General features: G+C 34.5%; 1 protein-coding gene across 1 annotated transcript; it reads left to right on the top strand.

The window, feature by feature from the left end:
* Positions 1-1,232: 1,232 nt before the first annotated feature.
* LOC110729143 (ATP-dependent zinc metalloprotease FTSH 11, chloroplastic/mitochondrial-like) lies at positions 1,233-14,941 on the top strand. The gene is made up of 17 exons (XM_021908867.1): positions 1,233-2,147; positions 2,918-3,071; positions 4,372-4,464; positions 4,964-5,052; positions 5,229-5,352; positions 5,659-5,778; positions 7,049-7,099; positions 9,104-9,165; positions 9,524-9,581; positions 10,062-10,187; positions 10,268-10,348; positions 10,964-11,093; positions 11,225-11,373; positions 11,864-12,145; positions 12,287-12,376; positions 12,459-12,512; positions 14,269-14,941. The coding sequence occupies exons 1-17, from the start codon at positions 1,543-1,545 to the stop codon at positions 14,419-14,421; spliced, it is 2,421 nt and encodes an 806-aa protein (XP_021764559.1). The 5' UTR covers positions 1,233-1,542; the 3' UTR covers positions 14,422-14,941.
* The last annotated feature ends 762 nt before the right edge of the window (positions 14,942-15,703 follow it).

The following is a 15,703-nucleotide window of genomic DNA, read 5'->3' as shown; positions in this document are numbered from 1 at the left end:
GGAGTGTACAAATTCTATCCATTGAGAAAATTAGATCTTCAATGTTATACTATTATTATATACGAAGTATATTGTTATTTGTCAGGGATAAGTCGATTTTAATAATTTTTACAAATGTAATTTTCTCCCTGATGATTACATATGTAATTTTCTCCCTAATCATTACATTAATATACATAGTAAAAGTTAACTATTCTTTTTATTGATGAAATTGCTCTATTTATAATATTTTACCACGTAAAAATTACTCCTAATAAAAATCCGTTAACCCTAAAATTGGGCGTGGCCGAAAGAAAATAAATGCTAGAGGGTTGATCAAGGACCCATCTCTTTACCTTTAGAATTTGTTATATACATCTGGGTGTACCGTACACCCAAATAACCCAAGGTTAGTGTTTGCTTTTCATTTGATGATTAAATAAAAAACAATCATCAAAATGAGAACAAAATACTCATGGGTATACGGTACACCCGGATGTATATAACAAGCTCTCCTTTACCTTGGCTAAAAAGAAATTTCAATCTAATCTTAATTACGAGTATCTTATTTAATTGACCACATTTGATACAAACCATCAAGCAAAATTGTGATATTTTTCTGGTAGATACCAAAATTTTGTTAATTTTTGGGTGTCAAATATATGTAAATAAGGAGATAATATAAAAAATACCCCATAAAATATCATCTTCAGAATCTCGTTGATTTATTTGATAATTATCTTATTTTCTATAATACGACTCTCTATTGAAAATAATATAAAAAAATATATATAAGATTATCTTCATAATCTCGTAAATTATTTGATAGTTATCTTGTTCTCTACTCTACGATTCTATATAAAGAGGCTTGTTTTCAGTGTTCATTAGGCTCGGATGGAAAAAGTCATGAATACCTATCTCCTATCCACGACTGTAAATACATAGTAGGTTCATTTGTAAACATTGTAAATAGGATCATTTCATTGTAAATACATAGTAGGTTTATTTATATTATAGGTTTATTTCCTACTAAATACATAGTAGGTTCATTTGTATATTATAAGTTCATTTATATATTGTAGGTTTGAATTTTAACGATTTACATTTCCTATTGTGATATTTTACAACTGTTAATAGTCCAAACCAAAACCTCAATTTAATAGTCCCATAGTCCATAGATCACAACAAGAATTAACGTGTGAAGAAGAAGAGGATACAAAATTTCCACAACAAGAAACCAAACGATTCTTTGTCCCTTTGTCCCTACTTCCCTAATCTTTCCTTGAACTAACACTGTCTACAACAGTTGACTGGACCGAGTTGCACACTTCCACCACTCGCTCGACTCACCAGGCGCCAATTTCAATCAATCCAATCCAATCCCTCCAAAGATAAGGTTTTTACTCTCTACCCTTCTTCTTCTTCTTCTTCTTCTTCTTCTTCCCTTCTTTTGCCTCTTTCTCTCTCCTCCATTGTTACACCTCCTTGAAGGAGAGAGAAGGAGATAGCTTTCAATTTGAAAAACCAATAAACACAGTAAAACCCAGAAGCAGAAGAACAAATATGACGACATTACAAGCTTCTCTTTTGTTGAAACCCCCAAATTCTGTCCCTTTAATACGTTTATCCCCAATTCTTCGTTTTAGCCCTCAATTTTCTCAATCTTTTGCCCTAAATTATTGTATTTCTCGTTCCCGTAAATTTTCCATTAGTTGTTGCACATTACACCCTCAAAACCCCCACATTAGCTCAAATTCTGACCCAATTGAAAAACCCAGTTCCTCGAATTCTGATTCTTTCCTTGAATTTGATGGTAAAAATGGGGATAATTCTGCCCAGGAGCTTGAAAACCCTAGTATTAGCAGTATTAGTGATAGTGGTAATGAGGAGAGTGTCTTGAGAATTGGGGAGAGAGAAAGTGATGAGGAGAATGAGGGTTTTGAAGGGGAGAAGAAGGGGGAAGAGGGTAAATTGGCAATAGTAGTGTTTTTGGTGGGAGTTTGGGTTAATTTTAAAAAAAAGTTGGAGAATATTTGGTTATCTGGGTGGTTGAGATGGTGGCCGTGGCAGCAGGAGAAACGGCTGCAGCGTTTGATCGCCGAGGCCGACGCCAATCCGAATGATGCCACCATGCAGAGTTCTTTGCTCGCTGAGCTCAACAAGCATAGGTTGGAATTTGTCACGGGAATAGTAATTATCTGAATACTTTGATTTTTAATGTTGCCTTTTTGTTCTTGCTTGAAAATTTGAGGCAATGTGGGTGAATGTGATGATTGTGTATAATTATTTGGAATTTGTTCAATATTTGCAGGTGAATTGATATCTTGTTTTTTGTTTTTGGGTATGTGACTAGGTCCTGGCGATTAATTTGGTTTGCATTTGCTTTGAATTGTGACTAGTAGCCAATTGAACAGTTTTTTACTTGCTACTTAGCTAATTTGTTGACAATGCTTAAGGGTTTAGACTTTTATATCTTGAATGAGCAGAAGCTGTAAAGTATCAAAGGTTGGACCTTTTTAGTGGCAAAGGTTTAAAGATTATATAGAGTTCTTGAAAGTTACCGTTGCTTCTTCATGTTTGTAATGTGTCCGAAAATACTCACATTTGGGATCATTAGAGCTGCTTATTCCGAAGTGCCTGAAAATGATAGCTCTACTTGCTACTAATGGGCTTAAAGGTTTTAGGAGTTAATACAGCATTTAGGATTTCATCTTTTCCCCACCTATGGGATTTAGGAAAATTATAATGAACGGTGAAAAGCAAAATAAACTGTTTACAAAGGAGCTCTGCAGCATTGTACCGATTTTGTCTTGCATCTTCATCCCATTTTGTAATTTGTTTTTATTTTTAGCTGCTAGGTTATCCTATCTCCTATTCTAAAGTAAGAAAAGGAAAAATAAAATAAAATAGTGATGTATTTTTTGAATTGTCTTTTCAGCCCTGAATCTGTCATCAAGCGATTTGAACAAAGAGATCTTGCAGTGGATAGTCGAGGTGTCATAGAATATCTTCGAGCTTTGGTATCTACGAATGCCATTGCTGAGTACCTTCCTGATGAGCAATCTGGGAAGCCATCCAGTCTCCCTACATTGGTAACTTCCTATTCTTTTAAATAATTATTATATGCTGTTGTTACATTTCTGATTGTAAAATGCAAATCTTAAGCTACCGCTCTTCTCTCTGTCTATGTGCCACTTCTGAGTTTCTTCCATTTGGCTTTGTCCAGTTAATATATGGATCTTGTAGAACTTAATATGCTGTACAAAGTACCTCCTCTTCATATTTTGACAACAAATCATTAGTAAACTAGTATAAACTTGATGCCAATTAGTGTTTTATCCTCACATCAATTTACCTGAAAGACAGGTTAACCTTGTCAAGCCCTAAATGCAACAGATCTTCTCTTTTAATTGTGCTAATCTTACTCCAACTTTCCCGTTTTTTTTTTTAAAAAAAGTTTTGACCAGGAGCTCTGCTCTATGGACTTTGTCGAAGTGTGATTCATTATGCCTTTTTATATTTTCCTTACATCAAAATATGTTGTTAACAGATGCATTAGTTGGACTTTACGAAAAATGTGACATTAAGCGTTTAATCCTAAATCCTCACATATACTTACCTTAAGTCAGTACAATTACAATATTTATACTGACCGAACTGTAACATGGTGGACCTCCTCTTCTACCGTTGTCTTCATATCACTTGAGGTTTCTTATCTTTTGTTTTAACCAGCTTCTCTTTTGACATTGACACCTTGTTGAAACTTGTTAAGTACGCCATGTTTTTCTCATACATTAAAGTTGTAACTTTTGGAAGTACTAAAGATAACAAATCCGTTTGTAGGTCTTAAATGAAAAAGGTGCAAATAATTGCATTGCTCTTACATCAATTAGCCCAAAATAAGTTTAATCTTGTGATGCTGAAAGGCCTGGAACTACCAAAATCCAAGCAGCTGCAAGAAACTGGAATTAGTAGGCTCATTATCTAGCTTACTGCTGATTATTAAGCATTTTTTGGTTTCTTCTCTTATGCCCTCTTTCGGCTCTTTGGTTGGAAGTGACACAATGTGAAACTTATTATGTTATGTAGCATCCCCGTCTGAAAAAAAAATATATATATGTAGTATCAAATGCATTGCTACAATGAGTATGCCTAAAAATCTACTTGCCTATGCATTGTGTACTTCCTTTTTTTTAATTTTTTTTGTTTTAACTGTATTCCTTAATGAAATTCCATTGTAGCTGGTCATTGACTTTATGATTCATGTCACTTAAATATACATTCTAGCTTACTTCCGTAATTACTTTTGATTATACACTCAATTGTATCCAGTTTAGTGTTAATTTGTTATCACCAGTACCCGTTTCTCATCAATTATGATCCTTCTTGTAGCTACAAGAGTTGAAACAACGTGCTTCAGGAAATACAGAGGAGCTTTCCTTTAACCCTGGAATATCTGAGAAGCAGCCATTACATGTGTTGATGGTAAGGTGGCCTGTTAGATAAATAGTCCTCTTTATGTATGAATTTGTGTTGTTTGAGGGCACTCAGCTATGGAATTTGGTGAAACTGTACTGAAAGTTGGAAGTTATTGTCGCACATTGATTACTATTAAATATTTCAATTGTTATATATATATATATATCACGGACTTGAGACCATGATGCGTATCCTGGTCTTGGATGAACATATAGTTAAAAAATAATGAACAAAGATTCCAACGATTACAAGAATTTTTAACATGTTCAAGTATTTTAATTATATGCTCATTTTCACTCCTGAAGCAAAAAATAAAAAAGAAGACGAAAAAGATAGTGTTTTTTTTAATTTATTTTTACTACAAACTATATAATTTTTTTAACTATATATTCATCCTGGACCAGGATGCACATCCTGTTCCAGGACCATGATATACTTTAGTTAATATACTCTATACAATGTTTCTGTTACTAGTCATAACTCTCTGTGGATTGTGTTTGTTCAGGTTGATCCTAAGGTGTCCAACAAATCGTCTCGTCTTGCACAAGAGCTCTTCTCAACTATCCTCTTCACTATCGCTGTTGGTTTAGTTTGGTACAAGTTCTTTCGTGAGTCTGTTATATGTATTTATGGTCGCTATTTATTGTGTAAAATTCTGCCTTGGGTGCTATCAAATTGATCTGTCCATCTTATGTCAGCTCCTCTTCAGCTTTGACACTGGGTGTTGATGCAATAAATTCCTGTCTTGAATTATTTCCGTATTGGTTCAGGATAATGGGAGCTACTGCACTTCAGAAGTACATAACTAGCTTAGGTGGTATAGGAACCTCTGGTGTTGGATCAAATTCTTCGTACTCTACCAAGGAATTGAGTAAAGAAGTTGTTCCAGAAAAGGTATTATCCTTTCCATAACATTTCATCCTACTGTTTGGCTCATTAACACAGTAATATGATCAGTCTTCACTTTAGGTTAAAAGAGATCTAATCCAGCTGTATAAGAGTGATTTTGGGTGTTTGATTAATTGTATATTATGGTTACTTGATGCAAGCTCTTCAAGAATGTGATGCAGAAGTATTGTTCTGTTTGGCATATATTACCCTTGTTTTAAAATTTCTCATGCAGATTTATAGGAATTAAAATGGATATTTACAAATTAAAACTTGTCATTTTTGGGTGCTGATTAGCTGGTTTTTGTTCAGAATGTCAAAACTTTTAAGGACGTTAAGGGCTGTGATGATGCAAAACAAGAGCTCGAGGAGGTGGTGGAATACCTCAAAAATCCTGCTAAATTTACTCGCCTTGGAGGGAAGTTGCCAAAGGTCTGTTAGATCTCCAGTTTTGTGTGTATTGAATATGTTGCTTCTCCACTTAATGCCATCAAAATGTTTACTATTTACTTGGAGAATCCCTTTTAAAATCTTGGTTATATGTGATGAATTAGAGAATTTTGCAGCTTATGATTTTTCAGTAGCTGATGTGAGTATACACTTAAACGTTGGGTACTATTCTTAGTTTCTTACCTCCTCTTGCTCTTGCTCTCTGTTACTTTTTTTTTGGTTTTTTCCTTTATATGATGCCCACCTTTGCTTACTGCTACTGGTTCTAAACTTCCTTTCAAACTCTTCTCTTTCTCCTGTTTTCACTGCCTTTTTGTTCCACTATTTTTTTCTAAGGAAATGGTACTTATTGCTATCCCTGTAGTAGTTGGTGGTAATAATGCATGTCTATAAATTAATTAAATTTCTAGGTCCAACTTTCTATTGTTATTGCTGTTCTCTGTAGCAACTTTCCTCTGAGCTACAACTACTCCTCTGTTGCCTGTCCATTGCGCCTTGCTGATGTGTACATGCTCCATCTTTGATTCCTCCAGCACTCTTTCCAGCCACCTATTGTGCATTCGACTTCCATTCAGAGAGCCTACCCTCGACATTATAATGTCTGTGACGTTAACTGTCTTCTAGATCATGCTGTCCTTTGATAGTATGTCTGTGTCTAAGTTGTCCCTTTGTCAAAATTTTCCTTGGTCCTCCTCCCCTCCCTGATATATATTTTTGTAAAAAAAAAAATTCTTTTGATCATGATCATTTGTACTCTAGTCAACTTTAAGTGTCAAACTACATCAATGATTATTCATTGCTAAACATGCCTCTGTTTTGTTTTGGGCAAAATGTGGCAACATTGAACAAGAAATTTGAGCAGTATCTTGGCATAGAAAAAGGTATTGGTTGCTTAGCTAGGGAAGGTCTTAATGATAAGATTATGTACTTTTTTATTAAATGCAAGGGAAAGATAATTCTTATAGACATCAAACATTGATTGATCTTCTGTGTTTTTACTTTTATTAGGTTGAAAAGAAAATACACTGTAGATCTTTCACTAATAACAACTCTCTGATAGTTTTTGATTGGTCAAATATATGATCTTGTATATTCTTGTTGTTAAAATTGTTGTTACTACTGCTGGTGTTTTACGCATTAGTTGTAACCTGTACATAAACGTCTATTTATAATGGGTTAAAACTTAAAATACTAGAAATTTCTATTTGCCGTCTTTTTTCACTTTAACAACAATTTGTATCTCTGATGGCAGGGAATTCTTTTGACTGGAGCTCCTGGTACCGGGAAAACACTGCTTGCCAAGGTACTCCTTTCTCAAACCTTTTGGAGCTTCTTGAAAAGGAAATCACATGATCTTAGAATGTTATGTGTTGCCTGCGTAATTTGGTTGTGGTGCTTTGGATGGGTGCTTTTGTGGGTAGTTCAAATTGATGAACCGTATAACCAGCTGAAGCTTTATGCTCATATGGGCATGTACTTAGCAGTTGAGGTGAACTGTTACTGAATATGATATCTTGAATAGACTGAATTTTAAATTAATAGCTACAGATCTTTCATGCTCATGAGGATGCTTACGAAATCAGATTAGTGATGCATATTAGATTTTTTCTTAATAAATAACACATAGGGGCTCCCAAATTTATTCCGTAAGTTCTATGTTGTTTGTTCAGTGTCAGTATATGAAGCTAGTCTTAGATATATGTTCTCTTAGAGGAGCTTGTAATTTGATAATTCTGATTAGTAAGTAATTTATTCCCCAAGGGGAGATGTTGATGTTGATCTCATAACTCTACACATTGCTGTTGAAGTTTTGTTAGATTCTTACATGGAATGCCAAACCATATAAATACAGCAAAATTGGTAACTTTATATGGCGGGAAGTGGTATTTATTAGATTGAAAATAGTGTTAATACAAATCCATGCCAGAGTCTGGTGACCTCTTGAGAATAAGAGAAAAATAGAATCTAGCAAACTGGGAGTCTTGGGACAGTGAATGCGTAATGCTGTTCTTTTTTAATCATGTTTTGTGTATTGCATGCTAACTACTTCCCATGTCCCATAAATGTTGCAACATGTGGACTTTTACACTACTCACACACTATTATGATTTATGCACATGGAAAAAGAGTCATGTGGAATCTTTTTAGATTTGTCTGGATATATACTTTCAAAATACCAACTTTTTATAATATTTACCTACAGATAATTAATGTGTAAAGTTGTGCATTGGGATTTGGGAACTATGAAAACTCTACGTGATGCAATATAAATGGAACGGAAGAAATAATTCTTAGGGTAGATATCCAAAGGTTGTCATAAACTCACACTTGTCCCTTTTTTATTGACTAATTTATTTACTGTTCATAGCATGTGCTGTTTTTTGTGATGCTCTTCTTGGAATTTTATGTAATAACTTTGAATGTAAAAATTAGAGCTAAATCATCTACTTCTAATGCTCATTACAAACCAACTCTTCAAAGGTCTTTATGCAAGTGAATTTTCTCCTATGCAACAACTTAATTCTTCATTTTGGCAATACCATTGTCCCTTTGTTGTTTTCGTCCAATTTTAATTTTAATTTTAATTTTTTTTCATTTTTCATCCTCTCTTCTCAATAGTTTGTAGTTTTGTACACTTGGCCAAGTCCTGATGCACATTTCAGCAATATGCTGATCCTCCATATATGGTAATGACCATATTCTAGTTCATCATGAACCTAGTCTATGTTACTTGGACTTTTCATTTTACAAGGATCCTTGACACTCGGACATGAGTAGAACACTTTGACCATTCATATTGGGCCAAAATCATGGACAAATTTCTCATAAATAGGCGAGTTGAACTTTTGGATACTTAACCATGTCGGATATGAGTACCTAAGTTTGAGCAACATAGCTTGACCCTAATTAAAAGGGTTTTTTTTGTTTATAACTTATAAAATTTTAAAAGTTGCAACTCTTGAAATTTGTTCATCAAGTATGGAAATAGAAGTTAATCATTGAAATAAAATCAATGTCAAAATCTTTGGTCACCTGCTCCCGTTAAGTAAGCTTAAAATTGATGCTTAACTGCTGAATACTGGTTGTTATGCTATTTCAAAGAATGAACTTTATAGTATTTCGATTAAGGTCTATTGTAGACAAAGGCATGAAGCTTCGCATTGGCCTCTCTTATTATTAGAGCTTTTCCTATGCCTGTGAAATAGCTACTCATGTAGTCATGTTACCTGAGGGCTTTGGCTTATTGTATATTACTTCTCTTTATGTTTAAGGCTGACAACTTGTTAATGCATCTGGAACTTTGAAGGCTATTGCCGGGGAAGCTGGAGTACCATTTTTCTACAGGGCAGGTTCTGAATTTGAGGAGATGTAAGTGTTCTATCATTGGCGGTTGCTTTTGTGGAAACTAGATACATCCTTTGATAACACTGACACATCTTGGAAGTAAATTACTAAAGTTTTACAAGTGAAATGATTCTTGTAAATATTTCTATGGTATACTAAGTTTTATTCTGGAGATTAACAACCTCACAAACTTGTACTGTGATGTAACTGCTCATAAAAGCAAGTTTTAATTGGATTTTTTTTCCTAAGTCTTAGTGTGCTCTCCTGAAATTGTCTTTTTTCATTTTGTGTGTGCCTTTTGCTACACACTGGATGGATGGTGTTTTGATTCTGGGAAATAATCATCCATATTCGCAAGTTAAATAATATTTTGTCACTGCAGGTTTGTTGGTGTTGGTGCTCGACGAGTGAGGTCTTTATTCCAAGCAGCTAAGAAAAAGGTTTAACTTTTATGATTTACACAATCACTATGCTTTTCTGTCTGTTGATCTTTTGCGTTTTAGTAGCTCTCCTTCATAAATTCTTACCCTTTATTGCTATGAAGCCACAGAGAAAAAAAAAAAAAAAAAAAAAAAAAAAAAAAAAAAAAACCTCCTTGTACTGAGTGGATATTAAGGTAGATATCTTGTTTGTTTAGGATCATTGTCATAGCCCTCGAAGTTAGATTTTTGTTGATTGATCACTATCAGTAGCCTCATTAGTATTATGTCTTGAAACTCAATGTCTTAGGTTGACGGAGGCTTCCCTTCCTTTGAATTTAGAAATTCACTTTAGCCAAACATTTTCTTTTTTTTTTTTTGGGGGGGGGGGGGGGTAGTTCAGCACAATGAGGATTTCGGGCATTTGATGTGCATTCTCAATATTCATCCTGGGATCCACATAATCTCTAAGTAAACTTACATATATTACTGTTTCTGCAGGCTCCATGCATAATTTTCATTGATGAAATTGATGCCATTGGATCAACTAGAAAACAATGGGAAGGACATACCAAAAAGACCTTGCATCAACTGCTTGTGGAAATGGATGGCTTTGAACAGAATGAGGTACATAATAAAAGTTCACAGTAATAGTGCAATATAAATTATGCAATATGCAGTAATTCTTAATTTGATATTTGATGCAGGGCATTATATTGATGGCTGCAACAAACTTGCCTGATATTCTGGATCCAGCTTTGACCAGACCCGGCAGATTTGATAGACATGTAAGTTCCATTATCTTGTTAAAATAACTGAACCTACCTTAAGGTCATCTAAGAGGAAGTAGTCTAGACTCTAGAAAGGTGTTGGCTGTTCTTTAGAGCAAGCAGGTGGCATCCCTTAAACCAAATAGATGTATCTGGAGTTCCTTGATTTCTGGCATTTAGACCTGGACTTTGGTTGATTCCCATTTTTGTTTTATTAAATCTTGAGTTCATTGTCGGGTTGAGGTGGGTATGATGCTCTAAAATATCCAACTAAGCTAACCTTGGACTGAACACTTGTACTAGATTCAGGTACCCCAATATTATCCCAAATGATCAAAATTGTAATGAATACTTATCCATGTTGTCCCAAGCTAGACAACTTGGGGTACCCAAATGGCCAAATTCACAGCCAACTGTCAAAAAAGTCTGGATACTTGTTCTGACAGAAGTCATGGCCCATCTTATCAGAAAGTAAATCTCATTTCGTGAAAACATAAGGCTTATTTAAAAGATCAAATAGTAGTTATCCGTCTTGTGATTGAAATGTTTGCTAAAATATTAAACAAGGTTTAAGAATAAATGTTCCTCATAAATCAGAACCAATAAAGTTCACTAACATGCCATTATTTTTAGATTGTTGTTCCCAGTCCAGATGTACAGGGTCGCCAAGATATCCTAGAGCTTTATTTACAGGATAAACCAGTTGCAGATGATGTCGATGTCAAAGCAATTGCTCGGGGTACCCCGGGATTCAATGGGGCAGGTAAATTTATGTCTGTTTTCCATCACACCAAGAAATTCCACACATTTCCAAGTTTTTGATGACTGAGTCAATTATTCCGACAAATGTTTCCTGTGACTTTTCTACATTACCTTGTGGTACCTCTTCTCCAGATCTGGCTAATTTGGTCAACATAGCCGCCATCAAGGCTGCAGTGGAAGGTGCTGAAAAATTGACATCTTCTCAATTGGAGTTTGCAAAGGACAGAATATTAATGGGTACAGAGCGAAAAACTATGTTCATAACTGAGGATTCCAAAAAGGTGAGTATATAACTTACTAGAAATTTGTACCAAAATGGTCAGCCTAGGAAGATAGTATATCTTGAAGACACTTAATTGGCATATTTTTTAGAAAATAGATCCTTCTACCGTCTCACTGAAAATGGTCATCTACAAAATTGTCTTACACTTATAATTGCGAGAAGTTGCACCTTTTCTATGGGGCAATAGTGTTATGCTTTTAGCAAAATTCTATGCATAGGCTGTTTAGGATGGAGCAATCTGGATGTCTGTGTCAATGATTTACAGTAGACTACAAAATACAAACATGTGCAAAACAACTAAACAAGGACCCCCCCTCAATCCAATTGTACTTGAATCACTAAATTATCTATAAGGGAACAAAAATTTTCAGTTCACAAAGATGAATGGCAGAATAAAGAAAATAGGGATTACAGTAATTCTAATTTAATGCATATGTAGCACAAAAGAAATGAATAAACAAGCTATTATCTACTTGCCCTGTCTGCAGCTTACTGCATACCACGAGAGCGGCCATGCAATTGTAGCTTTGAACACTGAGGGCGCTCATCCCATCCATAAAGCTACAATTATACCACGTGGATCTGCTTTAGGGATGGTCACACAACTGCCTTCAAATGATGAGACCTCAGTTAGCAAAAGGCAACTATTGGCCCGACTTGATGTTTGTATGGGAGGTAGGGTAGCAGAGGAGCTTATATTTGGTCAAGATTACATTACAACTGGAGCCAGTAGTGACCTTAACACGGCGACAGAGCTTGCTCAATATATGGTATGGCTTGGTAAAACTTTTGTTTAGTTATCTTGTTAGAAAGGAAGTACTGGTCTTAAATTTGATTTGATACCAACAAATAAGTTAATACGGAGTATTCATCACATTTAATAAATGCTGGCCCATTGTTTGATTTGCAAGGTAACAAGCTGTGGGATGAGTGATGCAATTGGTCCTGTTCATATCAAAGAAAGGCCAGGTTCAGATATGCAGTCCCGTATTGACGCAGAGGTCAGTCTAAGAATTCCAAATTCTACTATATAGTTAAGGTGTTAGCGTGATGACCAATACTCTACTGGTTATTGTGCAATAGGTTGTCAAACTCCTTAGAGACGCATATGATCGCGTGAAGGCCTTGCTAAAAAAGGTTAGTTAAAAATTTCCTTATCAACTAGCTATCTCCCTACTAGTTAAATACAAAGACAGTACTCGAGATTACTTTAAATAAAAAGACAGTACATTATTTGTTTGTTTAAGATTTATATATTTATATTTAAATAAATGCCCTAACCGAATTTTTAAAAATCATCCGGAGAAACTTACGAATTTCATCTTCTTCGTTTGTGCTTTCCCGTCCTTTGGCACATTCATCGTTGTCTCAATGGTTTGGTGAAATTGATCAACATTATAGTCACGATGTTGAAACTTCCGTTTATGATTATTATTGTTTAAAATGTGTGAATTACATCAATCGGTAGAGACATTTCAACTATTTCCTTGATCTTCTACATTAGTAAAAAAAAATATTGTATCGAGAATTTTCTCCATTCTATTTCCGGAACTCTTTAAGTTCATCCATTCTATTTGCAACTTCGTTAGCCCGAAAATCAACTACGGTTAACATTAAAACAATGTTATAATTGGTTAATCATATTACTTAGATTCTAATTCTAATTAATTGTATCATGTAAAATTGTGTTGTGGCATCCCAATATAAGTTAAATCTAAAGTAAAAAGAAAATTAGAATAATAGCATACAATCTCAATTGCAACATCTTTAGCCGATTTCTTTGCTACAGCAGGCTTCTTCTCAACAATATCAGTAGGCTTCTTCCTGGGTGGCATGTTTATGTGGGCATTGTATTATATTATTAGGGAGTCATGCACTTTTTATATATATAATAAACATTACATGACTTAAATTATATATAAAAAGCGTATGACTCCTTAATAATATAGTACAATTCCCACATAAACATGCCACCTAGGAAGAAGTCTACAGTTGATGATGTTGGGAAGAAACCGCCCAAAATGAAGTCTATTGATGATATTGGAAAGGTGTTTGATGATGTTGGGAAGAAGCCGCTCAAGAAAGAGTGTGTGGATGATGTTAAGAAGAAGTTGCCTAGAAGAAGTCTACTCATGAAGTTGAGAAGAAGCCTGATGTAGCAAAGAAGTCGGCTAAAGATGTTGCAATTGAGGTTGTATGCTATTATACTAATTTTCTTTTTACTTTCGATTTAGCTTATATTGGGATGCCGCAACACAATTTTGCATGATACAATTAATTAGAATTTTGGTAATATGATTAACCAATTTTTTATTTTTTTTAACGTAGACCGTAGTTGATTTTTGGGCTAGCGAAATTGTAGATATGGTATGAATGGACTTCAAGAGTTTCGGGAATAGAATGGAGAAGATTCTCGATACAATAATTTTTTTTTACCAATGTAGAAGATCAAGTAAATAGTCGAAATGTCTCTATTGGTCGATGTTATTCACCCTTTTTAAACAATGATGATGGTAAATGCAAGTTCCAACATCATAACTATAATGTCAATCAATTTCACCCAACCATTGAGACAATGATGAATGTGCCGAAGAGTAAGAAAGCACAAACAAAGAAGATGAAATTCTTAAGCTTCCCTGGATCAGTTAGGGCATTAATTTAAATATAATTATATAAATCTTAAACCAAAAAAATAACTTACTATGCTTCGAGTGTGTGACCCATACCTTTACTGGGAGTCTGGCACAAGTGCTCGAGATTATATTACTTGGACTCTCCACTTCAAGTGTGTGACCCATACCTTCACTAGCACAAGTACTCGAGTCCAAGTAGCGTAGCTTCTTTCTTTTAATCTAGACTAGATTTATTCTTAACTGTGCTGACATTTTTCCAGCATGAGAAGGCATTACACGCTCTAGCTAATGCTCTATTGGAGTATGAGACACTTAGTTCCGAAGACATAAAACGTATTCTTCTTCCATATCGAGAGGAAAGCCAGCTAGTGGAGCAGCAAGAACAACAAGAAGGGGAGCTTGTCTTGGTCTAAAAACCAGTTTCCCCTATTATGTCTTATTGAAGAATTATAAAGTGGAGCTGCTGCTTGTGGAGGTACAAGCAGATCGAAGGGCTGACTGCTCGAGCCATCATTGTATATTGTACACTAACATACAACCTTGATACACTAAGGCAGCTGCAACAATTCCTTTGCTAATGGTCGTCTTTGTTGTATTATCCAATGGGTTTGCCACGCCGATCATCTTTGCAGACCACTTTTACAGAGAACTTCTAGGCTCTCAGCGAAGAATCGTGGGGCTTTCAGTAAACCTCAGTGTCTTGGGGAAATTCTGTGTAACTTATTATTTTTTCTATATCTTGATAGATGATTAGCAGAAATTGTCCATATAGCTGGGTCAGCAAATGTTCCTCGCATCTTATACATCCAGACATCCCAATCATATGCGCCATATTCTTCGTATTTTAAATTTGGTACTTTTATAAATTGAATAAGGAAAAGTCTATTTTGTTATACGAACTTATGTACTATTAATATTATTATTTCAGTTTTATTTTATTTCTTACATTTTTCAACTTATACGAGTTTAGAGAAGCTAATCAAGCGGCGGACTGCTTTGTTAACCAGGATACATTATCATAAATTTGTCGAATCACTTACTCTTTCAAGTGTTTCATTTCAACAAATTGTGATTTAAAATTCCCTTTGTGAAAAAAAAAAGTACCCAAATATATCGAGGCTGTCCCAGTTACTCAACATAAGAAACAAAATTTGTTTCTAAAGAGGTTAAATTTGTAAGGTAACAGGAAAAAAAAAGCGCTTTTATTTATGTCTTTGCCATTTGAAAAACATAGTTTGTTTCTCATGTTGAGAAACTTGGAATTTCTCAAAAATGTCTCCTCTCTCAAAATAGAATGCAGAAATTCTGTCAATTACCATTTAAAAAAAAGGCTTGGGAACCAAATTATTAGGATAAGAAAGTTCATTTGACATTCTCACTAGTATGAAATTACATAACTACCCCTCCTATACGTATAACATTTAGTTTTATACCAATAAACGTACTCTTAAGGAAAACATTGCGTAAACAATTCTAAATCATCATTTTTGATGTAATTAAAAAAAAATAAAAAAAATAATTTCTTTAAACCTTTCCCTTAAAAAAATTCCTTTTGAGATCCAATTAAACAATTGAGATATTCCAAATGTAGTTGAATGGGTAAAATTGTAATGCCTAAGCCTAAGATAGATATAGATAGGTAGATTTGTCTAGGAACAGAGTACTCAAACTTATAATAATAATTTAAAGTGGATG

Source organism: Chenopodium quinoa, unplaced genomic scaffold, assembly GCF_001683475.1.
Source record: "Chenopodium quinoa cultivar QQ74 unplaced genomic scaffold, ASM168347v1, whole genome shotgun sequence".
Classification (NCBI taxonomy): domain Eukaryota; kingdom Viridiplantae; phylum Streptophyta; class Magnoliopsida; order Caryophyllales; family Amaranthaceae; genus Chenopodium; species Chenopodium quinoa.
Note: the sequence above shows the minus strand (reverse complement) of the source record. Positions and strands in the feature narration are given on the sequence as shown.

What these genes read in the sequence shown, in the direction of transcription:
- LOC110729143 (XM_021908867.1), top strand. Translation starts at nt 1,543, where the DNA reads ATGACGACATTACAAGCTTCTCTTTTGTTGAAACCCCCAAATTCTGTC. An exon ending in TTGGAGGGAAGTTGCCAAAG is followed by an intron (nt 5,779 to 7,048) that starts GTCTGTTAGATC and finishes CTCTGATGGCAG; the next exon opens with GGAATTCTTTTGACTGGAGC. An exon ending in TGAAGGCCTTGCTAAAAAAG is followed by an intron (nt 12,513 to 14,268) that starts GTTAGTTAAAAA and finishes ACATTTTTCCAG; the next exon opens with CATGAGAAGGCATTACACGC.